Source organism: Phyllopteryx taeniolatus, chromosome 4 (genome assembly GCF_024500385.1).
Source record: "Phyllopteryx taeniolatus isolate TA_2022b chromosome 4, UOR_Ptae_1.2, whole genome shotgun sequence".
NCBI lineage: Eukaryota > Metazoa > Chordata > Actinopteri > Syngnathiformes > Syngnathidae > Phyllopteryx > Phyllopteryx taeniolatus.
Window position 1 is genome coordinate 21,842,639 of NC_084505.1, and position 27,581 is coordinate 21,870,219.

The window sequence follows — 27,581 nt, forward strand, 5'->3', positions numbered from 1 at the left end:
ATTAAATATTTAATTATTTAAGTGAATTAACTTAATAACATATTTTTCAATCAAAATGTTCACATATTTCATTAAATAAAAATTATATTTTAATAGATAACTGTTTTATAGATAAAAAGAATTCAATAAAATATTTACAATGTATTTTTAATAAATAAACGTTAATAAATACGATATATCATAAAAACATCTTAATCAATGCAAAATATATCAAGAAAGTTTAAATAATTTCATAGCTCTTTGCGAATGTAGAAAACATTACGTGTGTGTTTTCGAAAACCCACCATTTCCAACGCAGATGAACGCATACCTGAGTTTGGGTCAACTTGATACTCTGTATGTGAGGGAAAACCAGTAGACTGTCCTTCCGTTGGACAGACTTTAACGAGCCCTGGTGGACACCCACACCAAAGACCTGGGAGAAACAACAAACAGCGGCTCACTATTTTTACACTTGTATGGCTATAGAAATCACGAGGGACGTAACCATCGCCAAATCTATTTGTTATATACTACGGTAGAGTTGGTTCTTGAGTCCTAAAGGCTGAGGCAAGTTATCTTTGAATGCTAACATTTTAAGGCTAACATAAGCAAGATTCTAATGCTAAAATATTAAGGTAGATTTGGTCTTGAGTTCTACAGGTTAACGCAAATTAAAACCATATTTGGTTTTGGAGTTAGAAAGGCCAAGTCAACATTCTTATTGATACGTGTGTTCTGTCTCACAATCATGCAGTTAACATTCTTGTGGCTGAATCTGGTTCTCCGGGCAGATGACAGTTAGCTCGGAATCCTAACAGTTGTGTTCTCATCGGTAAAAATGGTTCCATTCCACCACCAAATGAGCATTATCTGAGAATGCTAACATCTACATTTAGGTGAGAGAAACTTGGCGTGGTACAGAAACAACTACTTTTACAAACACTGATAGAGCAACCTAACCAGCTGGAGTGGATCAACTGAACTGGTTTACTACAGTGAAATAAAGTATTTGCAAAGCGTATTACAAGTGTATTCACAGCTTGGTTAAATTAATATGCGACTGTAATTGGTTTTTCGTGACGTATGGCTCATATTTAGTAGCCAGACACAATTTCGGTTTTATGGCTATCGTTCCTGGTACCCTTCAGTGGTGGCATCGTGAATGAAAACCTAAAGATTTGCAGAGTTGATCCTTTTGATGCTCACTGAGCTTAAGTCTCGTGTGGTTTGTTGAAGTCTTGCATAATAATATTAAGTATAAATCCATCTAAAGCTGTCACATACTGTATTTTTTAAAAAGCATGCAAAAATCCACTGACCTGATATGAAAGCAGCCCGTGGGCTGACGTGTTTATAAATAATGTGTTTTCTACGTTGCCCTCCTCAGATGGGAGGAAAATTAGTTTAAAAGATGTTTTCCCTCTAGGTGGGATCACCTGGAACAAAAAATAAAATGTTCTTTCAAGAGGCCAGAGAATGGTGAGTCAACATGATATTCCACACACACTTACTCTTCTGTGGAAGGAAGGTATGTAAAAGTGCCTGCTGGATGTAAACATGGACAGCAACGTCACAGGAACTTCCTGGTTGGGGTTGTGTACATGTATGGTTTCGGCTCTCGGCAGCCCCAGCGGCCTGCAAAAAAGACAGTGGACGCTGAGTGATAGGTCGCCACAGATGCACAAGTTCAAGTTCAGAAGCTCCAAAATTGCGTTGCATTGGGTTTGACACATCACATTGCGTGTGTTAAATTCATCTATACGTCACATCACAGCACAGAGCCTGGTACTCACTGATTTCCGAACATTAACACCGCTGGCTGGAAATGCAACGGTCTCCCATTCTCCACATTAAATAGAGAGGAGCTGTTAGAGAGAAGGAACAACATTAAATGCACAGCACATTAAAAAATAATGAAAATTATATCATAAAACAAGCGGCACGGTGGACGACTGGTTAGAGCGTCTGCCTCACAGTTCTGAGGACTGGGGTTAAATTCCCAGCCCTGCCTGTGTGGAGTTTGCATGTTCTCCCCGTGCCTACGTGGGTTTTCTCCGGGGACTCCGGTTTCCTCCCACATCCCAAAAACATGCACGGTAGGTTAATTGAAGTCTCTAAATTGCCCCTAGGTGTGAATGTGAGTGTGAATGGTTGTTTGTTTATGTGTGCCCTGCCATTGGCTGGCAACCAGTTCAGGCTGTACCCCGCCTCCTGCCCGATGATAGCTGGGATAGGCTCCAGCACTCCCGCGACCCTTGTGAGGAGAAGCGGCTCAGAAAATGGATGGATGGATAATAAAACAAAATTAAAGTCAGTTTTATGCTATTTCTTTTTCTACATTTTTGAATTATTTTACTTACATGATCTTAACATGAGCTAATTTCACCCACAACATATGAGGGTTACATTGCCTATATGATGCCAGAGCACATAAAAAAAGGTGTATGTATAATCAGAAAATAATAAAAATAAGGCCAGCAATAAAACTTTTACCTATTCTTTTCTAAAGATCTAATGCTCAGCTGTGCAAATCATGTATTGTATATACTTGGCAGGTATAATCTCGGCATACATGTTCACATACTCAGCGGCACGGTGGAAAACTGGTGAGCAAATCTGCCACACAGTTCTGAGGACTGGGGTTCAAATCCCGGCCCCGCCTGTGCGGCGTTTGCATGTTCTCCCCGTGCTTGCGTGGGTTTTCTCCGGGTACTCCGGTTTCCTCCCACATCCCAAAAACATGCATGCTAGGTTGACTGAGGACTCTAAATTGCCCGTAGATGTGAGTGCAAATGGGTGTTTGCTTAAATGTGCCCTGCGATTGGCTGGCGACCAGTTCAGCATGTACGCCGCCTCTCGCCCGAAGATAGCTGGGATAGGCTCCAGCACTCCCGCGACCCTTGTGAGGATAAGCAGTACAGAAAATGGATGTCCACATACTGACTATCAGTATGTTAGAAGCCCGTACTGCATGTCGGTGTGCGGGGGAAAAAAACAAAACCAAAAAGGACTTCCTTGCACCTCATTAAAAACATGGTGACGTTGGACAGTTTCATGGGAAGGCCAAAAATAAATGACACGTAATCCTGAGAAACGTCAGCGCAGTCACACTTCTGCGTAGATCTTATTTGTGAGAGGGTGTGCGATATCCAGTGCTAATGAGATGTGGGAAACAGCAGCTGATTGGCACCAGTTTGTATGTGTGTGTGTGTGTGTGAGAGTGTGTGCACGTGCGCGCGCATTAGCAACTATACGTGTGTGTAAAACTGGGTCAAATTTTGTTGATGGACGCAGCTGCTGAACAGTCCCTCTCTGAGAAAAAAGTTAGGATGGGATGTGTGCGACGTAGAAGAAGCGGACTAAAATAAAACAAGTACAAAGGGCTAAACATTGCCTGACAACTTCAAAACTAGACTGGCTTTTAATGACGATTATTTTTATTGTGCTAGCACCAATTTTAGTGTTCTTAGCACCAATGCTAAAGTGTTAGCACCCTAGCATGAACGCTTGCGTGTTAGCACACTAGCATTGGTGCTTGTGTGTTAGCCCACTAGCATTGGCTCTAAGGTTACTACTGTTCAAAGAAACTGTAATATGCTCAGACAATGTTCAGACCAAGACAGTCAAGTTATGTCAGCTTGGCTTAGCACAGCTTAGTCAAGCGCATTCATTGGCATGGCGTTTCAACCTAAGACCACAACTTATCTGAGTTAGTTAATTCATTTTTATTACATTTTATTCCTTTTAATGCAATATATATTTATTTCAAGATGTGTTGTGATGCAGAAAAATACATGTAGCTTGGCTTAGCTTAGCATTCATTAGTGTGGCTTTTTAGCAAAGACCAGACCATGCCTTTGCCACTTCAATCCATGTTAATTGCATGCAGTCTGGACCAAGATTTTGTATTTATAACTTTATCTTTGAATTCATTAGCTTGGCTTTTTAGCCTCACACCAGACCTCGTTCTTGTCAGTTAACAATTTTTTTTTTTTTTTTTTTTTTTTAATCAGTTGCGCCTTTTACTCCCTTTAATGCAATTGCAATTCATTGCAATATCACATAAAAGTAACACCTTGAAAATAAAAACAGCTTATTTTAGGATTCAATAGCTGTTTAGCCTGAGACCTCGTCACTATTAGCCAATCGATGTTTATTGCATACAATATGGGCCAAAAGTTTCGTCTTGATTATTTTTAACAAGCGTTATCATGATTTTCCAATGGGAAATTTTTTTTTTGGATCCAGTACAAGGAAATTATTTGACTGCAATATGACAGACAAGTTTAGGTAGCTTGGCCAAGATCAGTTATTGGTCTGTATTGCCAATAGTCTGGCCCAAGAGTTGAATCTGACCCCTTTCAAACAATTTGCTATAATTTCACCTTTAGCATTCATGCTTGTCTTTTTAGCCTATGACCATGCCTTTCCACCTCACAAGCACACTTTTATTGAAGATTTGCATTTAGCACAGTGGCTAAAAATGTAATAACACTTCACAAACACTTTTAACTGCTGCTTTAAACCAAATCGATGTGCAGCTGTTAGTCAAATGAAAGGTGAAATGAAGACAGTAGCTGAGGCATGCTAACAGCTTGTAATTCGAGACCGCCAACCGGGGCGTTTCCTCCAGCGACGTACGCCGCTCATGCACTCTGCTGTTTATAGCACGGACAAAACAATCACAGGAAACAGACCATATCATAAACGTGCTTTACGGCCAACAGGTGGCCAATATTCCCCCACTGGGACTTGGGACAGCACAAAAGATAACCTCGACAGTACAGTAACTTGTTACAGCACTCGTGTCAATCGGAAAGCCCGTGGGCCAGATATGGCCTTCTGTGTCATTTTATCTGGCCCACTAAAGCTTGCCACAATTTTTTAAAACAGCCTTTTGCAAAGAAGTTGAAAGACTCCTGCGTTCAACTGATATTATCGGCCTCACATTATTATTTTTTTTGTTTATTTTTCTCCATTGGTATCTAATACTTCTGAAAATTAGTTTCTTGGTTTACGGCATTACCACGAGCTTTCAGGTAAATTTGACAACGAAGCGGAGTACACAGTGCCAAGGGCCATTGCGAAATACAGTCAGTCAGCTGGAATTTGCTGATCTCACGAATAGCGACTAATAATGCGTTGCATACAGTCAGTGCAGCTCCACAGTTACTTCACTGGCACTTCCCTAAAACAGCAGTCCAAACATGGTTAGAAATGCACACAAGGGTGAGTGGGGCGGGGGGACTGGCTGCCCATGTCGTCAGCTATCCACTTGTATATCCCCCATTTTAAATGGCTAGCCCAAGAACCACTGTCTGGGTGGAAAATGAAAGTAAAAACAGTTCCTTGTAACTGACAGTAATCCAACACAAGCAGTAAGGACTGCTACTATCACAATGCTGAGGCGTGAACTGATGTCAACAAGGGAACAGGCTCAAGTTGAGACGGAAAAGGGAGACTTTTTGCTCCCTTCTGATATAAGAAAAAAAAAGAAAAATCATAGCGATCTTGCACAGAGACAATCCACCTTGCAGCCACAGCTACGATGCGACAGTCATGCACAACAGTTAAGGTGTCAAGTTAGGGATTTAAACAAGGCTCAGGGGTTTCACGTTAGTGTTTAATACAAATTTAGGGTTTTGAATTAGTTCATGAGTTTTAAGACAAGATTGGGGTTTCAAATAGGATTTTAAGCATTGGTCTTGGTTTCAAGCTCCTATTAGTGTTTCAAATTAGGGTTTCAAGCCTTGGACAGGTTTTCAAACAAAGGTCAGAGTTTCAAAGTAGGGGTTTCACATTAAGGTTTCAAGATGAGGTTAGGGTTTCAAGCTTAGGTCAATGGTTCAAACAAAAGTTTAGGTTTCAAGCTTGGATTAAGGTTTCAAAGTAGCATTTCATCATAGGGTTCTAGTTTGAAGTTAAGATTGAAGGTGGGGGGTTAGGGTTTCAAGTTGGAGCTTTGAATTGAGGTTTCAAGACAGGGTTTCCAATTAGGGTTTCTAGCCTGATTTGAGTTTCAAAGTAGGATTTAAAGTCAAGGGTAGGTTTCCAATTGCGGTTTCAAGCCCATTGGTAGGGATTTAAAGTGGGGTTTCAAACCAGGGTTGGGGTTTCAAATGAGGGGTTCAAGCATGGGATTGGTCCATGTTACAAACAAAAGTTTGGGTTTAAAATTAGAGTTTCAAATTCAAGTTTGAAGCCTTGCATAGGGTTATAAAGTGGGTCTCAAATGTGGGTTTTATGACTGCATTTGGGTTTCAAGTCTGTGTTAGGGTCAAAGACCAGGGCTAGGGTTTAAAAGTCGGCTTTTAAGACAGGGTTAGGATTTCAAATTAGGGATGCGACCTATGGTTAGGGTTTGGAATTAGCCCATATTAAGTTTTTTTTCTTTCTTTCTTCTACAGTCGTCTAAAGCACTCTACGTCGCTGTTCCTGTGCTGCCTCATCCCTGTGCAATGACTCACTGGTCCAAACATGCGCCTGCGAGGGCCATGTGTAGCCTGCGTGCTTGGGGAGGGAGGGGTACTACAAAGGCACTACGACAACTCTACTGAAGATGCCACCCATTTGTGCCGCTGTTTTGGTTAGCAACACAGCGTGAGTGTTAACTCTCGACGTGTGAGGCGAGAGTGGCAAGGGTCGTGTCCACTGCCGCGGTACAAAAATAACACGTTATGTTTGGCGCTACTCGATCCCCCAGCCCCCTTCCCATCCCTTGGATCTCAGCCACATAAAGTCAATGTTTGCAGTGACCTCAAGCAAGGAACAGGGGGGTCTCCCTGGGAGAGGATAGTATTCAGGCAAGAGCTTAGGTCAAGGGTGGGCAAGGTTTGTGCTCAAGGGCCACATTTGGCTTCTAAAATTGACAGATTAGCCAGCTCATTCGTAGATTTAGATGAGGTCAAAAAAATAAAAAAATAAATCCATTTTAAATTGGATTATTCATTTTCATTTATAAATAACCAATTATTAAATACAATAAATACTAAATTGGTGAATGTATGTCATTTTGTAATATATTTACAATAAATCAATAAACCAATTATTAAATGTGATACATGAATAAAAGTTTATTTTAATGCTGAATAATTCCCTAATTTTCTATATATAATTATTTATAATTAATGCTATCATAATTTATGAATATAGGTGTTTTATGAATATTTTTGTATTAAAAAAACGGTAAATTAAACGTCAGAGGACAAAGATTTAAAAGGTTTTCTTGATAACGCGAGAACCCCTTTACAAACCACATCTGGAGACTGGCCAAGCCAGTCCAGGACCTTGAAATGCTTCTTACTCATTTTATTTTGAGTCTATTTTACTAGTAATTTTATATTTATTATATCCATCCATTTTCTTTACCGCTTATCCTCACTAGGGTCGCGGGCTGCTCGAGCCTATCCCAGCTATCTTCAGGCAGGAGGCGGGGCACACCCTGAACCGGTCGCCAGCCAATCGCAGGGTATATAGAAACAAACAACCATTCGCACTCACATTCACACCTACTGGCAATTTAGAGTCTTCAATCAACCTACCACACATGTTTTTTTTTGGATGTGGGAGGAAATTTACAACAATAATAAATAATTGAAAATAGTAAATCCAAAATACATTTGAATTCCTCACTTGGGGGGCAAAATTAATGTGACAAATATTACAGGACCCTTGATAATGGGACACACTTTGCCCACCCCCGTCTTAGGTGAAGTAACAAGTGACGAAGGCGCTCAGTGAAAGCAGTCTTCAGGAGGCTAGGTGGCGACAGCCCAGCCAAGTGGCTGATGACGTGGGCACCAGAGGCCTCGCAGTCTGCGAAGCATAGAGGTCAATGAGCTGCTTGTCACCTCCTCCTAAAAATAGACACCTTCTCGCACCGTTCAGCTGGTTTGGATAAAAACGAGAATCACTTCATAGCTTGTTAAGAGTGGGATTAACCTTTGCGGTGCAAGTTTGATGCTCCGACACCTGTTTTAATCATACACACTATTGCCTTAAGTTTTCGTACACCTGCCTTGACTCGCATATGAACTTAAGGTGACATCCCCGTCTGAATTCATAGGGTTTAATATAGCGTCGGTCCACCCTTTGCAACCATAACAGCTTCAACTCTTCTGGGAAGGCTTTCCCAAGGTGTAGGATTGTGTTTATGGGAATGTTGGACCATTTTTCCACAAGTGCAACACATACTGTATAGTGCCATGAGAAAAGTATAGGACCCCTTGTCAAATTCTTATATTTCTGCATAGTTTCCCCACATTGTTTAACATCATCAAACCAATGTTAAATATCAGACCAATATAACCCATGTGAACTTAAAATGCTATTTTTAAATAGTGATTTTGAAACTAAGTGGGGAATAAGAATTTGAGAAGGGGGCCAATACTTTTTCACAGGACTATATGTTGGCTGAGAAGACCTGGCTCTCAGTCGCCGCTCTAATTCATCCCATAGGTGTTCTATCGGGTTGAGGTCAGGACTCTGTGCAGGCCTGTCAAGCTCATGCTGACCAAGGGTTGTGGGTTAGTAGGCTTGTCACAATAATTACTCCAGCGACTTATCGTTTGATAAATAAAATGGCCAAGATAGTTTTTGTGGACTCAATTTATTGTCATTGTTGCGGTTAGCCGGCGTATGGATCACACAGTGAACAGACAGAGTTGGACGCCTGAGTCATTAGTCGCTAGTGGGACGCCGGCGGACTGGTACACTCTTCCACAGCCTTGCTCCTTGTGCAAGGACCTAAACAGCTCAATCCACCACGGCGATGTCATTTAAAACATCAGTGCTTCGCTCCCAGTTGTTGTGTGTGTTGGTCTCCAGTTAACCCACACGGGAAAGTTAACTGTTCATGAAGCATAGCCTCAGTGGCGCACGTTATTCAGCCAGTAGTTAACTACAGTGAACATCAATGTAGATTTGATTGGTGGGTGTAGGGCTTGTCTTCAGCGGACCAACCACACCACACAGTCTTGCAGCTCTTTATTCTTTCATTCAGACCCAGGGGGATCCATATCACAGAGCAAAAAAAAACTGTTTTAACAGAGAGACAAGAAAGGAAATTATAGTAATAATAACAACAACAATATTGATTTAAAAGCAAAAAATATTAATAAAGGCAGGCCTTATTTTTCACGATTTCAGAGGCATTAAAAAAAACGATATCGTTTATCATGATAGTTTTTGGGAAAATATATCGTTTTAAAGGTCCCATATTTGGCCAAATCAACTTTTTCTATTATTTTGGATGTGATATTGTCTCCATGCTGCCTCAATAAACGTGAAATATGAATTAAAATCGTCCAGGCATTCCTGTGTTTCATATGTTTTTCTGCCTCGAGAATTGAAATCGGACAATTTGAATTTCGCAAGCTCATTTACATCAGTACCTAAGAGCTCCGCCTTCCTCTTCAGCTCCCGAGCCAGCACTGTCAAAATAACAAACACGTGTGCTCTCAAAGGTGGGTCTTCTACTCGCAAGCAACCAATCAGAGGAAAGGGGGCGGTCTTAGCTAAATATGGAGTAGGTCAAACAGAAGTAGTTGTCAGAGGGGCCTTTTCTCGACACTTGTATGACAAAACCAAGGTGTGTTTTTTTTTTTTAAATGAAATGGACACTGGGTTGCGTTATGGGTTAGTGTTTAAAATTAGAGTTTCAAGCTACTGTTCATGTTTCAAAGTCAGGCTTCAATCTCAGGTTAGGGTTGAAATGAGGATTTGGAGCCTGGGTTAGCATATAAAAGAAAGACATTTGCAAACAATAACATATAATCAAATAGTTTTGAACCGTGACCTTAAAACCAAGATACGTACTGTACACCCCTATTTGAAGTGCATGAGAATATCCAGAAGATGCCCCGAGGGATACATTGTGATGCTAAATACCATCATGAACTGTTGATATTTCCACTGGAAAAAAAAACATTTTCTTTTGCAGGGGGGAGCAGCTGGGAACGATGGACCTCCCCTCCATTTTCTTTTAAGGAGTTCTAAAATTGGTCAGGAATTCTGTTCTGTGCCTCTCTCTTACCCACGGCCCCCAAACTCGCTTCATAAGCCCCCCCGTCTGCTTCACCCACCAGTATAAACAACAGAGCCTGAATACAGGGGAAGGCCCATTACAAACAGAATTACACTGAAAGCGCACCAGATCATGGTAGAGAAATATTTGGAATATGCAAAAAGACTTCAAACATACCAATGTGTCAAATTAGAATCAAGAACATGTTTATTTGTAAACATGTCAGCCGTTTCTCCTATTCAAAACAGTCTTACCATGGGTAAAACAAGAATAAAGAACTTGGTTATTTGGAACCCAGCATGTCTGCCTATTCAAAACATTACTTAGGGCCTTACCATGGGTCAAATTTGAATCCAAAACTTATTTGGAAACATTTCAGCCTATTTACCTATGACAACAGTCTTACCATGGGTCAAATAATAATAACTTGTATAATGGTTTATTTGGCAACATGTCAGCATTTTTGCCTATTCAAAACAGTCTTACCATGGGTCAAACAAGAATCAAGAACTTGGTTATTTGGAAACAGGTCAGCCTGCCTATTCAAAACATCGATCAGGGTCTTACCATGGGTCAAACTTGAATCAAGAACTTGTTAATTTGGAAACATCCATGCATTTTCCGTACCGCTTATCCTCACTAGGGTTGCGGGTGTGCTGGAGCCTATCCCAGCTATCTTTGGGCGAGAGGCGGAGTACACCCTGAACTGGTCACGGGGCACATAAACAAACAACCACACGCAGTCACATTCACACCTACGGACAATTTTGTGTCTTCAATTAACCTACCATGCATGTTTTCGGGATGTCGGAGGAAACCGGAGTACCCGGAAAAAACCCACGTAGGCAAACTCCACACAGGCAAGGCTTCATTTGAACCCTGTGTCCTCAGAACTGTGAGGCAGATGTGATAACCAGTCGTCCACCGTGCCGCTAATTTGGAAGCATGTCAGCCTTTTTGCCTAGTCAAAACAGACTCTTACAATGGGTCAAACATGAATCAAGAACTTGGTTATTTGTCTACAAATCAGCCTTTTTTCCTATTAAAAACATGTTTCGAGTCTTACCTCTGAGTCAAATAAGAATCAAGACTTGTTTATTGAGCAACATGTTTTTTTTTCTTATTTCTTACCATGAGTCAAATCTGAGTAAAGAATGTGTTTATTGGTTTATTTGGCAAGATGCAATGTCTTTTTTGCGTATTCAAAATATCACTCAGTTACCAAGGGCCAAATGTGAATCAAGAACTTGGTTATTTGTTTACATGGTAACATGTCGGGGTTTCTTGGGCATATTCAAGAGATCACTCAGGAGAGTCTTACCGCGGGTCAAATTTGAATCAAGAACTTGATTATTGGTTTATCTGGCAACATTTACATGTCGTTTTTTGGTGGGGCATATTCAAAACATCACCTCGCAGAGTATTACCTTGGGTCAAATTACAATCAATCATTTGGAAACAGGGCAGACTTTTTTTAGTACCCAAACATCACTTAGCAGAGTATTACTATGGTTCAAACAAGAATCAAGAACTAGTTCTTTGGTTCATTTGGAAATATGCCGGCTTATTTTCACATTCAAAACATCCTTCAGTGAAGTTTTACCACAGGCCAAATAAGAATCAAGAACCTGTTTTTGCATTCCTTCGTGGTGAACAGGTAGGGTGCTCCCATTTAATGTCGACGCTGTTAAGTGACAGGATTTTTTTTTTAATCTCAAGAACAAAATAAAAAACAGACGGAGACGATTCGATCGGTTACATTTAACGTCTGCTAGCTAGCTGCCACGTTTTCTGACCAAATGTTTGAACAAACTAAGTGCCTGCCTGTGTAACAATCACAAACATGCAATAACGCAGTGGTTTATGCTAACCCCACAAAATGTGAAAAGAAATCTACCTTTCTTCAAGTGGAAGACCGTCTTTTCTTGGCCCCTTTTCCACCTGTGAACGAGGAAGAAATGTTAACATACACTGCAACCAATCAGTGTGATCTGAGCTCGAGTTTAGCCTTTTCCCAGTGTCAGAAGGCTTTGTGTCGGTAACGCTTTGGGGCTGCTTTGTTACATCCAGCACAGGGTGTCTTGAATCTGTGGAGGGTACTATGAAATCTCAAGACGATTGAGGCATTCTTGAAGGAAACGAGCTGGCTACTATGTCTGGGCGATTATGGAAAATATAATAATCCCGATTAATTTTACTGATATTGAAATCACGATCAATAAACACGATTAGTCACTGATTTCAAAACGTACTATTTATTAATCTATTAAAACAACTAAATATAATTTAAAAGAACCAGAAAATAAATTAGTAACAAGCAAAAAAAAATACATATTAAAATAGAGATACACACATCATGATAAAAGAGTAGAAGAAAAAGTCACTATTGAACTTCATTAACAAACATACTGTTACTTGTTTTTCTGTGAGTACTGTCATATTACCGTAATTTCTCGTGTATAATGCACACCCATCTATAATACGCACCCCCAAAGTTGACCTCAAAATTCTGGTAAACCCTTCTACCCATGTATAATGCATTTTTACAATGCATGATTTTGCTTCTACCCATATGATCAAAACGAAGTATTATCTGTAATTTGTTAGTTTTTTTCCCAAATAATTATTATTTGAACATGTAATACTTTCTTTTTTATTGACTTGGCTCTTATTTTGAAATTCACAGCGCTACTTTTATTTAGTAAATTAGAACACACACAGTTGTGCTCAAATGCTTGATTACCCAGGCAGAATTTGTAAGATGGCTAAAATACTTTATAGAATACATGAAGGGCCAGGCGAAAGATATTTAATTTTATTTTAATGGCATTCAAATTAAACAGTCAAGCATTTCAGAAAAGCATTATCATTAAACAAAACATAACCATAAAGAAATTAATGATGATTGTTGTTCAGTCATCAATTTAAAAAAAAAAAAAAAAAAAAAAAAAAAAGAATTTCACAAATTCTGCCAGGGTACTGTAGAAGAACTGTACATATATGCATATATACAATATGTCATATTGAGCTGAAAAGTGTAGGCTACATCTTTTTTATAACCACTAGGTGGCGGTGGCATTTTGGAATGAAAGTGTACAGCTTTTTCATAACCGCTAGATGGCGGCATACATTTATAAAATGTTAAAGTTTTTTTCTTCCCTTTCCCCATGTACAATGCGCACTATTGACTTTTGACCATTTTTTTTGGGGGGGGGGGGGGGGGGGGAATACGCATTATACATGAGAAATTACGGTACCTGTCTGTATGCTTTCGTACAGTATGTGTGAATATTCTTGATTTGAAGATATAGCACTCCTGTGAGTCGTGACTTCTAATGTTAATTTTTGTTAGCATCAATGGGGTGTTAACCATAAGCTGGCGATTTTCAAGAACAAAGCTAAAACCAAGCATGTGTTTTATATATAAATATATAATGTATTTTTTACATTGTGTGTTTAGTAATAAACAGTGTGTTTAGTAATAAGCAGCTTAAAGCATGCTCAAGGAAGGCAGAATAACATACATCACAGATGCATTCAGGGTGCTTTTACAATGCAGGAACTAGACTATCAAGGCATTCTGGAACAAAAATGTGCAACCCAGTGTCAGAAGGCTTAGTCTTGGCTATGTTTGGTGCTGCTTTGCTACGTATGGCAGGCACATGGTGTCTTGAAATTGGGTAAGGTTCAACGAAATCCCAAGACTATCAAGGCATTGTGAAGCCAAATATGCTCCCCAGCATCCAAAAGCTTGTTAAAACCCAAAACACAATGGAACCTTTGCGGGTAAGAAAATGTATTAGAGTGCATCTTAATTTTTTTTAAAATTAAATAAATAAAAAAATCTGTGTTTTGTCACATCATAATTTGTTTTAGTTAGGAGTTTGCATATTCTCCCGGTGCCTGCGTGGGTTTTCTCCAGGCACTGCAGATTCCTCCCACATGCCAAAAACACACATGGTAGGTTGATGAATGTGAGTGCGAATGGTTTTTTGTTTATATGTGCCCTGCGATTGGCTGGCGACCAGTTCAGGGTGTACCCCGCCTCTCGCCCAAAGATAGCTGGGATAGGCTCCAGCATGCCCACGACCCTACTGAGGATAAGCGGTGCGGAAAATGAATGAATGTTTTAAGTAAAATTGTATCTGTGGTAACCGTCAAGCAAATGTAAAAAGTTACTCCGACAACATGTAGCGCAGTCGTCTAGCATACTGTATAAGGAAGCAGAAAAGGAGCATAACTAACGCGTTCAGACTTCCTGTCGCCAGCTTTTTGGGCATTCTCTTAACCATTGTACAAGTGTAAAAAGAAGTTATACCACCGTTTAGAAAAAAAAAAGTACCGATATAGTGCAGCATATAAGGAAGTGGGGCAAGAGGATGACTCATTAAGACTTCATTTAGCTCGCTTTTTAACATTCTTAACTGTCCTAAGAAAGTAATTTCTTGTTATTATCAAAAGTTTAAAAAGGAGTTAACCCACTGTCTGAAAAATGCAGTGACGTAGCATAGCATATAAGGATGTGAAGAGGGAGGATAAGTCTTGCATTAAGAGTTGATACATTTACCCTATTAGGAGTTTTAAGTGTCATAAACATGGCAAAAGTAGTTAAAATGCCATCTGGAAAAACTTACCATGTAGCCTAGCATATAACAAAGGTCTTATTACTACTGTCACCATATTGTACTGAGTAGTCTGAAAAGACAGTGTGTGGATGGAGTGTAAATATACATGTTTATCTGCAGTGGTGGTATCAATGCAGGTCTATTCACAAAAGGCCTGGAGGTGGTGGTGGTGGTGGTGATGAGGCCAGGACAAATCCCCACCCCAACCCCATATCCCGCCCCGTGCTCCACGCCCCCTCAGGTAACATGACAGTCAGCTGGCGACCTCGGCGGGAGTTATTGGTTAACCTGCGATTACATAATCGCTCGCTTGCTGATACATTTCATTGCTGCAGGATGAGGCCACAATATTAGGTACACAAGCTAATGAGATGTAATGAAATTAAAAAGTTGATAATGCTCATTTTTGACTGTTATCATTTTACAATATGTTTATTATTGTGGTTGTTAAGTCCACTTCAGGCGGCACGGTGGCCGACTGGTTAGAGCGTCAGCCTCACAGTTCTGAGGACCCGGGTTCAATCCCCGGCCCCGCCTGTGTGGAGTTTGCATGTTCTCCCCGTGCCTGCGTGGGTTTTCTCCGGGCACTCCGGTTTCCTCCCACATCCCAAAAACATGCATGAATTGGAGACTCTAAATTGCCCGTAGGCATGACTGTGAGTGTGGATGGTTGTTTGTTCCTATGTGCCCTGCAATTGGCTGGCAACCAGTTCAGGGTGTACCCCGCCTCCTGCCCGATGACAGCTGGGATAGGCTCCAGCACGCCCGCGACCCTAGTGAGGAGAAGCGGCTCAGAAAATGGATGGATGGAAGTCCACTTCAAACTGAGAACATTTAAAACTAAAATTAAATTAAATACAAATTATAATTTCAATTAAATGTATATATTTAACCCAGCAATTTTTAAAAACATTATTTAAAGATAAAAATTTACCGAAAAATATTTTTTAAATTATACATTAAACTAGCAATCATTTAAATCAATAATACAAAAAAACACAAATAATTTCAAATCAATTTTGATATTTAACCAAGCAGTTTAACAAACATAGATGCGTGTAGGCAAATATATACACAATATAAAAATACAATATAATGACAATATTAATAACAAATCAAACATTAGCAATAAATAACAATGGATAAAAATAAATGTCAATGCACAGTCATTGCCATTGTTCATACAAAAACAACTATATAATTACAAAATATTAATACATGAAATTATTTAATGTGTTATATTTATGAATGTTACAACTATTACATGTGTTATATTGTTTTCCAACAACTAAATTAAAATAGAATTCTGGTGCCTTTTTTTGGGACAAAATATTAGGAACGGCTCAGGACGATGCAGTAACCACAAAAATAAACAATATTAAATGAACAGTGTCAATCAATCAAAATTGGAGTATGCACGTGTTCCTAATATTGTGGAAGGCGAGTGTAAAAGGAGCATTGTTGGGGAGCTGCCTCCATGTGCAGTTGCACCTCCATAATGGAGATTAGATGAGAGGGGGGAAGCCGCATGGTGGAGGGGGGCCTTTCGTTCCATTTGCATGGCATAAATCCCTCAAATGCGTAACTTAGAAATGCATAAAGTGCATGTAAATGTACAATTTCCATTATCGTCAATGGAGTACGCGGACAAAAGAGTAGGGGGGAACGTGCACATGTGCAACGTGAATCCAAACAATGGATGGCATACACGTGCTCCCGATTGGAGCTCTTTTTTGGCGGGGGTGGACATAATACTTATGAGAAACAATATTTCCCCACGTGCATACATAGCAGTCATAATTACCTGCAGCGGGACGAGCGTGTCTGCATCCTCCGGCTGCCAGACCTCAACCACGCTGGTGGACATTTGACCCAGAGCTTTGGAATGAGCGAGAAAAACAACACATAAAACGAGATGTGAGGTGAGACGTTTATTTAGCAGTGTTCGATAGATGTATCGGCGCTACTGAAATTGTCTCGTAGGAAATACTGAGCAAATAAACAAACGAGAAGTGTGACATGACTTGGCATCGCTTTGACAAAGGCTCGCTAGTTAGCAGGAAGCGTTAGCACGGCGGCTAACCCAACTTGCTCACACAAACAAACCTTTGTGCTAGCTTTGTGTTACAAACTACCCCCGAGCGAGTGTTTTGAATAACATATTAATGAGTCTGTGGGTGTAAATAAGACAAAGGGGCTTTTAAAGCCCTATTGCAGAGTGCTGTCAAATGAAGGTTTGGCTAACCGTGACGTTACAGGGAGGGGAGGGGGGGAAATATATATATTTTTTCTTTTTAAGACGAACCTTGTCTTTGAGCTCCTCCGTGCTGCACGCAGGGTAAGATTAAGTGCAATATTCCCAATAGAACGTTGAGGCACGTCTTCCGGTGACAGTAGCTGCCCTGCTGGAAGTCCTGCGGCCCCGCCATGCCTTGCGTTTCACCACACCGCCGCCGCACTCACTCACTCGGTAGGTGCTTCGTTGGTGTCTCTCCGGCCACAGCAGCAACAGCAGCAGCCACCTCCCTCCCGCGAGCGCTCGGTCCCTCCCTCCCTCGCTCCCTCCTTCCGCCGTCTCCTCACGCGCATGCGCATACGGCCAAATTGTTTACATTTCGGGCCGAAGGGAACGCAAGAAACTGCACAATAATGGACATTATTGTTATCATTACGAATATCGGCATGCTTGCAGAGCAAAGTAGTGCTTTCTAAAGCAGAAGCAGCGCAGGATAAACCTGAGATGCACGATACAGCAGGAGTGTCAAACCCGTTTTAGTTTAGGGGCCACATTCACCCACATTTTATTTCAAGAGGGCCGGACCAGCCTAATAAACTATGAATAACGACCATTCACATTTTTGTCCCCATTGTTTTGCTGCAAATAATTATTTCAAATCATACGAGCAGTCTGAAGCGTCTTTAAAAAAAAAAACGAGTGAAATTTCAATATTATAAATCTGTTTTCATTTACACGTGCAATTTATGGATCACAGTAGTTCTATATACTGCATGTGCCTTTTAGAAAACAACTTAAGCTTTAGAAATGATTTTAAATGTATATACATTTTCACATCCAACTGGAAATGTGACTGGCAAGTTTTCCAAGTGTGTGCAATTGTAAAAGTATACATAAAAATACATACAAGTTGTGGCTGTGCATGCCAAAAACATGAGTTCCACCAAACCAACTTCCTTTGAACTGATACTTTGCAATATTCTGTGTCTTAAAATATTTCTTCGTGAGGTATTCTGTTCACAGAAGTGTAGTGCTTAGGTGGCACAGCATTTTATGTGTAGGATCACTTTGCTCCTGAAAGTGCATCACTATCAGGCGTCACAACCTGACGAATAGCCAATTTCAGAATGTCATTTAAGTGGTAAGTGGTCAGTTAAGTGGTCAATCAGTCATCATTAGCAACAACAGCTACTTTTATAAAAAAAAAAAATGTAGTTAACGTGTTCTATCCTCACGGGCTAGATTGGACACCCGGACTGGTCGCAGTTGAAGTTTACCATCAAACTAAAAGATAAATCAAAGAGAATTACATGTGTATTTAAAACAACTACATGGCTTTGCCTTGGGAAAGTCTGCTTAGCTTAATGCTAGCAAACAATGCAAAACAACATTGACATACTAACAGACATAAGTCAAGCTCAGGCCCGGGGGCCAAATTTGGAAAAATCTCTCCCCTATGAGACCCAAAAGGTTTGAGCACCCCGTACTCAGGAATTCCCCTGAACGAGTGCAGATTACAAATCTGCATGCGCCCGTGACCCTTGTGACGAGAAGTGGTAGGGAAAATGAATGAATGAAAGAGTGCTTGCAATAATCGTCAGTACAATCAGCATGAAATAGAGTGATGATTGGCAGCGTAGACAGGTCGGGCAGGTACACACATGAGCCATGTCACGCCACAAGTGGGTGTGTTCAAACAAAGCTGCACTCAGGCATTTATTTATTCCCCCCCCGCCCCAACCCCCACTCGACCCCCTAACTCTCTCTCTCTCGTACGATTTCACATGGGGAGCAGATTTTAAACAAACAAACGTGAACAATGTGCTGTCGCAAAGTCGCTTGGCGCACCGTGAAGCATAAAGAAAAGCGACGTGTTTTACGACACAAGCGATGGAAAACCAAAGTCGAAGTACACGCGTAGACTCACTGAGCTTGTCAAGTCAACACACCACGGCTCTGCTCTGCATCTCGTTTTGGAGAAGACACGGGTCGTCATCGCTGGCGTGTCGTGACAAAATTGTTACGGTTTTGTTGGCTCATACAGAAATACTGCTTGTACGGGCCTGGGGTAGAAACGGATAAACACTCACATTGTGAAACAGGAACTAAAGGAACCCTATGATAACACTAGAAAAAGGCAAAATAACACAACAACTGACAAAATCAAACTACGACGGATATACTCGGGAAGCCCAGTTTTTAGGCCAACAGGTGCAAAGTGATTTTCATCGCCTAACCCGCTAATAGGACGCTCTTGTTTCATCTCCGGTTGTGTCAAAAAAGCCCAATATCGGCAACACAAGGCTCGTGCCCTTAAACTGAACAGCCGAGAGTCCGTCAATCCATGTAGTCAAAGTCCTCGGGGATCCCGAAGGCTTTGACGATGCGGCTGTCGTCGAACGCAAATTTTTTCTTGGTCCACGACTTGATGGCGAAAACATTGTCTGGAAACACAAATACCCCAAAAATGTCACGTTTGGATGCATGTGGTGTTACTTGGCATGGTTAGTCAGGGAATTTGTAATATTTGTAATGTCCTTGGGACTGGCGCGTGATGATTCAGTCCAGGCAGGAACATACTGCAACCTCAAACTGGTTGGGCCTGCGTATAATTTTGTGAAATAGCCTCTGCAGCAACCTTTTTTAGGCAGCATACTGGTTGGAACCTGCATACAAATGTGCCCCTGATTGTGCTAAAAACACAAATATGTACAGTATGTACAATATCCTACAATTCATTTCTTCACTTGTCACTTCCAGTTTTGTTTTTGCTCACTTCCGCTTTCTGTACCTACAAACTCAGTCAACCAGACAGAGGCATTTTGACCGAAATAATCAATGGTCACCATGGTTACACTTGGACTTGACTTAATAGAACACACACAGAGAGAGACTGCATCAATTGTTTCACAAGGAGCATTTGTGCGCCCTTAAAATGAATTGCAAGTAGGGCGTGGCGGATAATTCCCCCCAAAATGACTCACCTGTCCACCTGGAAACAGCTTCCTTGGCCACAACATTTGATTTTCCTGCAAAATGTGACATGGCACAATGGTGAGAAAATGACTCATGATGATGATGATAGAGTGGCTTGACAGTCATGAAACGCCTTCATCAAGAAATATATAAAACAATTGGCTAATTATCTCTCCATGGTGTGGCAACAAGCTAATATAGGGCTGACATTGATAACATTCTTTTAACTTATATTTTTTATTTTACCTGAATGAAGCAGAACAAAATATTGTATTAAAAACATGTAATCATTAATAATTGTTACAGATTTTTAAAATATATTTTTGTGAAATTTAGACCCAAATAAAGAATTCAATTGTCTCATTTACAAATCTAGGAACTAGGAAATTTGTGCTTTTTGTTGGAACTGTGGTTTACATTTATTGTATGTACATAATTGATGAGTTTTTTGTTGTTGTTGTAGTATTAAATGCAGAAATGAATGGTTTTAATGTTATCAACATAGGTTGTTGTGTGTAAAACTTTGAGGCAAAAATGAGTTTATTCCATTTTGGAATAAGGCTGTAACATAAAAAACAATTGGAAAAGAGAAATTCCGTGACTATTTTCCAGATGCGCTAGAATTCCGGCGTACGCCCGTGAATATTATCATTCATCCAGGTTATATTCATCTCAGATCGCAACTGGACTGTTCTGGTTGTCTTAGAAGACGTTTCACCTCCCATCCAAGGACGCTTCATCAGTTCATGCAACAATCAAGCATGCATATCGTCCATACAGGCTGTCCAAACTAGTCCCAGGGCAATTTATCAGGGCTAAAAGAAAACCCTTAAAAAGGACAAGGGTAGTAGTTTCAACAGGCCCAGGAACCTTTGTGTGGGGTCTGAACTTGGGTTGCAAAATTCCGTGAAATTTCAAAACTGGAAACTTTCCATGGAAATTGATAGGAATTTATGGGGGGAAACCTGGAGCAACAATGAATTTACAAAATTAAAAGTTGGCTCATGGTAGGGAACTTAAGTATTGGGGGAAAACATACTTTAGCATAATCCTGACTAAAACAACCAGACTTCATGCAAGTACCATACAGTGGTACCTTGACTTAAATGGAAACATTTTATGCAAAGAGAGCTATTTTGCATGGATGTCTGCTTATAACAAAACAAAATGTAAACATTTAAGCTTGAATATTATACCTTCCATTAAATCACCCTCAATTCCCAGTTAATTCATATGGAGAGTTTCCATTTTGGAATATTTCCAGGTCGAAATTTACCCCCCTTTGCAACCCTAGACTGAACATATCTAACTGGTACCTTTTTAGCTCCAGAAACTACAAGTACCAAGTACTAAAAATGTCCCGGAACCTTAAGTAGAAATGCAGCTTAAATGTGTAACTGTTTATTATTGTGGTTGTTGTTTGCAGCATTGTACATTACAACTGCAGTCATGGCAGCCATTTTGAACCGTTGTGATGAACGAGGGTCAAAGATGGAGGATGCGGGAGATGGAGTTTCGCCCTCACCAAAGTTGATGTTTCGAAGTGATCAACTTCCTCAATTGTGCTTAATTGCAACACCAGTACATCTATTTTTAGCAGCCTTGCGCTTTCTGCAATAGCGTTGACGAATTTGGATAATTAAAGTCTGTCTGTCACTCACGCAAGGTGAACATTATGTTCTCTCATACGTGTAGGCATTCAAATTTCGATGACATTAAAATGAGTCACCTTCTCATTGATGTCCCGTCAATGAACTTATTATTTATTGTTATTGTTATTGAACTTTATTACGCTGTTTCCTTAAATATCGACCATTCTGACAGCAGACGCCATGCGAAGATTAGTCGCCTTGTGTGTCATCCACTTATTAAAAAAAATAAACGCCTACTTCAAATAGACACCCAAGCAGGAAGTAAATGGTTAGTTAATAGAACGATCTCAGTTAATTATTCTATTTCTTCAAATATTATCCATCTCTGGAGATGCCATTAGTGTGTGTGTGTCATCCATTTATACAAAAATAAACACCTCCCTCAAATGGGCACCCCATCAGGTAAAATACAGTATGGGTAGTTAACATAATTATCTTAGTTCATTGACAAAACTGTATTTCTTTGAATATTATCCCTCTAATAGATGCCATTAGTCATTGGGTGAGCCAATTATCCACTCAAGATAAATAAACAACTCCCTCAAATTGAAACCCCATCAGGAAAAACATGGGTAGGAAGTGTAATGATCTCACTTTAATTACTGTATTTTCTCCAATACTGACCATCTCGATAATAGACGCCGTACCCAGATTAGTCCTCAGGTGTGTCATCCACTTACGACAAATAGGCGTAAACAGATGGCCCATCGGGGAAAAAACGGGTAGTGACAGTAATGACCTCAGTTCATTGATGCTGCCATATTTAGTTTCACCCCTAAAAGATGCCTCTCCCATCTGCAGTTGCATAAACGTGTGTGTGTTTCTTTGGCTTAGCCTTCAGGTTGTGTCACTGGTACTCACTCATCTGTTCGACAACTTGTGGGTCACACTCCTTGTATTTGTCCAACTCAGTCTGCAGCTGAGCCCGCTCCTCTTTCAGAGCCTGAAGCTCCTTCAACACGGCGCTCCTCTCTTTCTACACACATGCGCACGCATGTGTGGTCGTTCAGCATATGAACATACTTGTATGTTTTATATGCTATGGTCATACGTTATCTTACTGTATCCTGACGTCCTTCTTTGGCTTTTCCAATCGCGTCCTCCAGCGACGTTTTGCGCCGCTTTGCCTCCAACACCTTTGAAGGTAGACAGTGTTGCATTACAACTAGATTGCAACTTAGAGAAATATCAATTAGAGATAGACCGCTATGTGGTTTTCGGGGCCGATACTGATACCGATTATTAGCGGTCAAGGAGGCCGATAACTGATATTTGGGGGCAATTTAGAGTTGTCAATCAACCTAGCATGCATGTTTTTGGGATGTGGGAGAAAACCCACGCAAGCACGAGGAGATCATGCAAACTCCACACAGGCGGGGCCGGGGATTGAACGCCGGTCCTCAGAACTGTGAGGCAGACGCTCTAACCAGTCGAACACCGTGCCGCCCATTTCAGTTATCTTTGTTTTAAATTCAAACAAAAACCAAAAGTGCGGGGAGTTCCCAGGGTCAGCAGCATCTCTGATAAAGTGAACTGAAATTTTAAATAAATAGTTCCCTGAAGTTTACCCACTTTTAAAGTGATCTCTTATTGGCCGTTGGATTTAAAAAAAAAAAGAAAAGAAAAGAAAAGAAAACATGCACATGCCGATATGCCTCAAAATGCAGAATATCACCACCGATAATAATCAGCCTGGCTGCTAATCGGTATAGCGCTAATACTAAATGTTAACAATCATACTGACAAGTGTTACCCTAAATAAACATCATTGGCAACCCATCTAATTGAGCCCTTTGCTACTGGCATCCTGTTTACTTCCCATTTCGGACTTGACACCAACCAGTTTAGGCCGCAAACGGATTGGTCTTGGACATATTTGCGCCCTCTGGTGGTGGCACCATGTTACAACGCATTTAGGCAGCAAACTGTTGGGCCTGAATATAATATTGCCCTCTAATGATGGAATCCTATTTACTTTCTGTTTCTACAGCATCCCGTCTAGGCAGTAAACAAGTGGGGCCTGGATATAACTTTGCCTTCCACTGGTGGAATGTAAATGTACCCTTCATTGGTAGAACCTTCTTCAATTTGAACTGCTAAAGTGTAGAATTGTGCCCTCTGCTGCTGAAATCCTGTTTGCGTTCCATTTCGGCTTCGACAGCAACCCGTTTAGGCGGCCAAAGTGGAACGTGTGCTCACCTGTTTGTTCAGCTCCTCCAGTTTGAGCTCGCGAGCGTGCAGAGCTTTGCTAGGGAAAGCCCAGTAGTAGTTGGACGTGCCCACACGCTCACAGTCCACCATGTTGTCATCCACCAGGCTCTGCAGCACCTCCTTCACCGTCATGGGTGCTGAAAGACGTCACAGACACAACATCACCCGACGTGGCGCCTTCTTCCAGGCCCAGTTTTTGGCTTATGGTGATTTGGTGATTAAGTATTAGCTTTTGTGACAGTAGAATAGAGCGGAAATGCTAAAGTGAGCCATGCTTAGCTTTATTTGTATTTTTTTTGGGGGGGGTTACAACACTTGCCTACACAAGTTATGTTAAGAGAAGAATATAAACAGGAAGTTACACGACATAGCACACTCCAGCATGTTGTCAAAGCAAGTCTAGAACATTTTAGTGTTTAACCTATTTTATTGTACTTGAATGACATTCAAGAACGCTTGAAAAATCTGATGTGCCTTTTGTGATCTGTCACTAATGTCAAGACTGTGTTATTGTTTTTCCATTTTACTATTAGCAGTGGTTCACATATTTCTACACTCGTATGACAGTCAATAATCTGCCATATCTCGACAGTCAATAAAATTCATGATGGCCACAATTTGACCCTAGAATGGAGTATTTCCATTTACCCTTAATATATTATACATATCTGTACAGTCCCTTGTTGCTATCAACACTGGCTAGCTCTTAAGTACAATACATTTGCATTCAATCTTTAAGAGCTGTTTGGTTTTAGACATTTAGGTACAATTGTAATTTAACATTCATGCAATGAAATTAATTGAATCATTAACTACAGTTTTTATTTTCATATATTTAAGCCCAATGTTCAGATTATGACTAATGTTACAGTGGCTTTGAATAATATGAAATATACTTTTTAGGAATAAAACTTCTGTCTCATTTTTTATAAAAACGGGCCTACTGATCTACTTGTATTTTAATGTTAGCTCTCCAAGTACCACCATAATAGCTAAATGTTTTTTTTTAGGTGGCACTTGGTGTAAAATGTTTGAGAACCACTGATCTCGTTCATCAGTTTTACAAAACAACAATTAACTTATTCCTACACTTGTATAATGATTAAGAATGGTCAAATGTTACTTCAAAGTATTGCCAGTTTGATCCCGGAATAGATGATCTCCATTTCCGTTATTTCCTATAGGAAAATCACATCGGATTGCATTCAATTGCAGAGGATTTATTTTGTGTGTGTGTCTGTGTGTGTGTGTGTGTGTTCCTCTCTAACGTCAACAGAGCAAAAACATCTGCGGTCTCTCAGGCACTTGAAGAGAATGTAGCCCAACCAGAATGACATCTGAAATGTGACACTCTTCCAAAAAAATTAAATCAATTTAAAAAAAAAAAAAAAAAAAAAAAAACATTGGCAGCGTTCTGTTCAGAGCTACACTCGCAGTCGACATTAAGAAAAGCGTTGCGGGATCTGCAGGAAGCCCCCCATTCCCCTCGCCACCGTCCTTAAGTAACAACATCGTGCCCGAGTAAGGGGCTTACAAACATGTGCTTTTAATCACGGCCCAGCCCGACCATCTACATTGTTACTGGTGCTGTGAAGACACTTTTACCATTAACCATTAATTCATCCAATAATTGTTTTTTTTTTCCAAAAGGATGGCAGAATCTCTCCCCTTTTCTGAATGTTTTGAACTCCTGTTTCCATGCTAGACTCTGCTAATCGACTGGTAGGAGTTCTTCGAAAATGTCGAAAAGGGCTGCTTCGAACCAAAATGGCCGGCTTCTAGTTCAATTTCGGGCATAGATCCTGGAGACTTTTCTGTACGTCCTCCTATGATAGACACGTCTGCCAAATTTTTCGTCGAGCACCGAAACTGGTGAAACGCGGTGGAATACTTTTTATTTTCCGTTTCACTTTAAACAGCAACCTGTTTAGGTAGCAAAGTTAGGCCTCGATAGAATTGTGTTCTCCGTTTGTGAAATCCGTCCCAATTTTTGTTTTAGCTACAGTATCCCGTTAAGGCAGAAAACCTACTAGATGTAATTGTGTCCTCCACTGGTGGAATCCCGTTTACTTTCAATTTCAGTATCTACAGCAACCCATTTAGGCCTTAAACTAGTCGGGCCCGGATATTACTGTGCACTCTGCTGTTAAATCCCTTTCCGCTTCTACAGCAATCTGAGTTAAGATGTAGACTGCACGTTTGCTTCTCACACTAGCTGCCGACTGACTATCTGCCACACATACGCTTGCAACTTGTGACAGAATCAAGATTATCAATTGGTATATTTTTTAAATGCGTTAAATGATTATGGTTTATAACTTACTTATTCCCTTTGTTTTAGGGGCAATCTTCTCAATGTCTTTCAGCTGAAAGACATCCTTCTACAAAAACAGAGGTGTGATTTATTGCGCATAAAACAAACCTTTAAAAAAATTGTGCACATTTTCGAATTAATAACTAAATTTTACTTACTGTTTCAAAGAAAATCTCCATCATGCGGTTTCTCTTCTCCTCCAAACTTAGTCCTTTCTTTTTGGACTAAAACACAATGATAATCATAAAAATGTCAATAACACAAAGAATTTGCAACATAACTTCGTACTGCGGTGGCTGAGAAGAATAAATACAATTGTTAAAACTTCAAATGGCTACATTTTATTAAATGTAATTGTAATGTAATGCGTACAAAAAGGCCCTTTCTGGCGATTTAACTTTAAATTAATTCAAAAAATAATGATAACATTAATAAGAATTTAATCTAGTAAATGACCACGCAATAGAATGAAAATGTAAAATGAAATTTAGTGACGAAACTAACGTGTTGCGACAGGCAGCATCCATTTACGGTAACTCGTTCAGCGACATTTCTCACAAAACGTTGATGTGGCCGATACGTTTTAAAGTAAAAATACAACGTGAACGAGTTAAACATCTAGATAATATATTATTAAATTAAATACGGATGGATTAGGATCATTTTTACATTTTACACGCCGCTTACAACTCGATAGACGTCCAAACAATACTAGCGATATAAATGTTAAAAAATAGCTTACCATTTTGATGATTAGCTCGCCTTGTAACGTCCACTATTGTGATAATTCCGCGTTAAAACGTGTTTTGTTATATTTGTCCTGTTTTTGTTTTGTTTGTTTGTTTTGTTTTGTTTCGCTATTTAGCTCCAAATGGGAATAGTGTCCAGAAGCTTCTGAATTTCCCGCGGAAGTCTTGTCGAGTGAACGCGGTATGTCGCATTCAAGTGAATCCCGGAAATTATACATACACCAGTGGGTGCACGCTGCAAGCTTATACGCTGTGTACGTGTTTGGTGTTTGTCTCTTTAGTTTGGTCATGTCTGATAAAGGATCCGTCTACAGCCACTATTCATGTTTGTTCAATCAAAATCCGGTAAATGCACGGTTTGTTGTTGTAAATTGTATGCTTTCCGATGACAGTGAATGCACTCCGTTCTTCTGCTCTCTATCGGCTAATTTCTGTAATTTCCATGATTTTCGAAGCAAAAATACAGTGCAGTATTCGACTTGAATAATTTGTTCATTTAAGACGTTTAAAATCGCTGCAATAGTATGTTTTACGTCAATAAAAATAAAACAACATTTTAGGCCATACTGCAAAGTCGTAGTATGGTGAAAGGAAAAAGTTATCATTTTAGAAAAATAAAGTAATGACAAAGTAAATAGTAATTTCACAGGAAAAGGTGTAATCATAGAATAATAAAGCCATAATATTACGGGGATAAAATGTTAATTTACGGCAAAACAAAATCATAAAAATAAAAGTCATAATACTGTGAACAAAAGTTTTAATTTTACAAGATGTAAAGTTGTAATATTACAAGAAATTATCTGTAGATA

At 40.0% G+C, this 27,581-nt stretch overlaps 2 protein-coding genes across 4 annotated transcripts in view; both read right to left on the reverse strand.

Moving 5' to 3' along the window:
* The window catches only part of tmem131l (transmembrane 131 like), a 38,441-nt gene extending 21,288 nt beyond the window's left edge, over nucleotides 1-17,153 (reverse strand). For all 3 annotated transcript variants that reach the window (XM_061770590.1, XM_061770589.1, XM_061770588.1), the window contains exons 1-7: nucleotides 16,937-17,153; nucleotides 16,436-16,509; nucleotides 11,904-11,947; nucleotides 1,776-1,847; nucleotides 1,494-1,617; nucleotides 1,302-1,418; nucleotides 311-415 (exon numbers count right to left, since the gene is read on the reverse strand). In XM_061770590.1, coding sequence (XP_061626574.1) covers nucleotides 311-415; nucleotides 1,302-1,418; nucleotides 1,494-1,617; nucleotides 1,776-1,847; nucleotides 11,904-11,947; nucleotides 16,436-16,509; nucleotides 16,937-17,060 — 660 coding nt within the window. In that variant the 5' untranslated portion in view covers nucleotides 17,061-17,153. The remainder of the gene's footprint in view (nucleotides 1-310; nucleotides 416-1,301; nucleotides 1,419-1,493; nucleotides 1,618-1,775; nucleotides 1,848-11,903; nucleotides 11,948-16,435; nucleotides 16,510-16,936) is intronic.
* A 1,015-nt stretch (nucleotides 17,154-18,168) lies between these two features.
* On the reverse strand, nucleotides 18,169-26,960 carry mnd1 (meiotic nuclear divisions 1 homolog (S. cerevisiae)). The gene is made up of 8 exons (XM_061770591.1): nucleotides 26,763-26,960; nucleotides 26,179-26,244; nucleotides 26,030-26,087; nucleotides 23,695-23,843; nucleotides 22,557-22,631; nucleotides 22,357-22,471; nucleotides 19,852-19,896; nucleotides 18,169-19,311 (listed from the first exon to the last, which is right to left on the reverse strand). The coding sequence occupies exons 1-8, from the start codon at nucleotides 26,763-26,765 to the stop codon at nucleotides 19,205-19,207; spliced, it is 618 nt and encodes a 205-aa protein (XP_061626575.1). The 5' UTR covers nucleotides 26,766-26,960; the 3' UTR covers nucleotides 18,169-19,204.
* Nucleotides 26,961-27,581: the final 621 nt, after the last annotated feature.

Excerpts from the sequence above, each read along its gene's own strand:
- mnd1 (XM_061770591.1), bottom strand. Across the intron at positions 23,844-26,029 it reads CCCTAAAACAAAGGGAATAA|CACCCATGACGGTGAAGGAG; the intron begins GTAAGTTATAAA and ends GACGTCTTTCAG. Across the intron at positions 19,897-22,356 it reads ACAAGTTGTCGAACAGATGA|GAAAATCAAATGTTGTGGCC; the intron begins GTGAGTACCAGT and ends CACATTTTGCAG.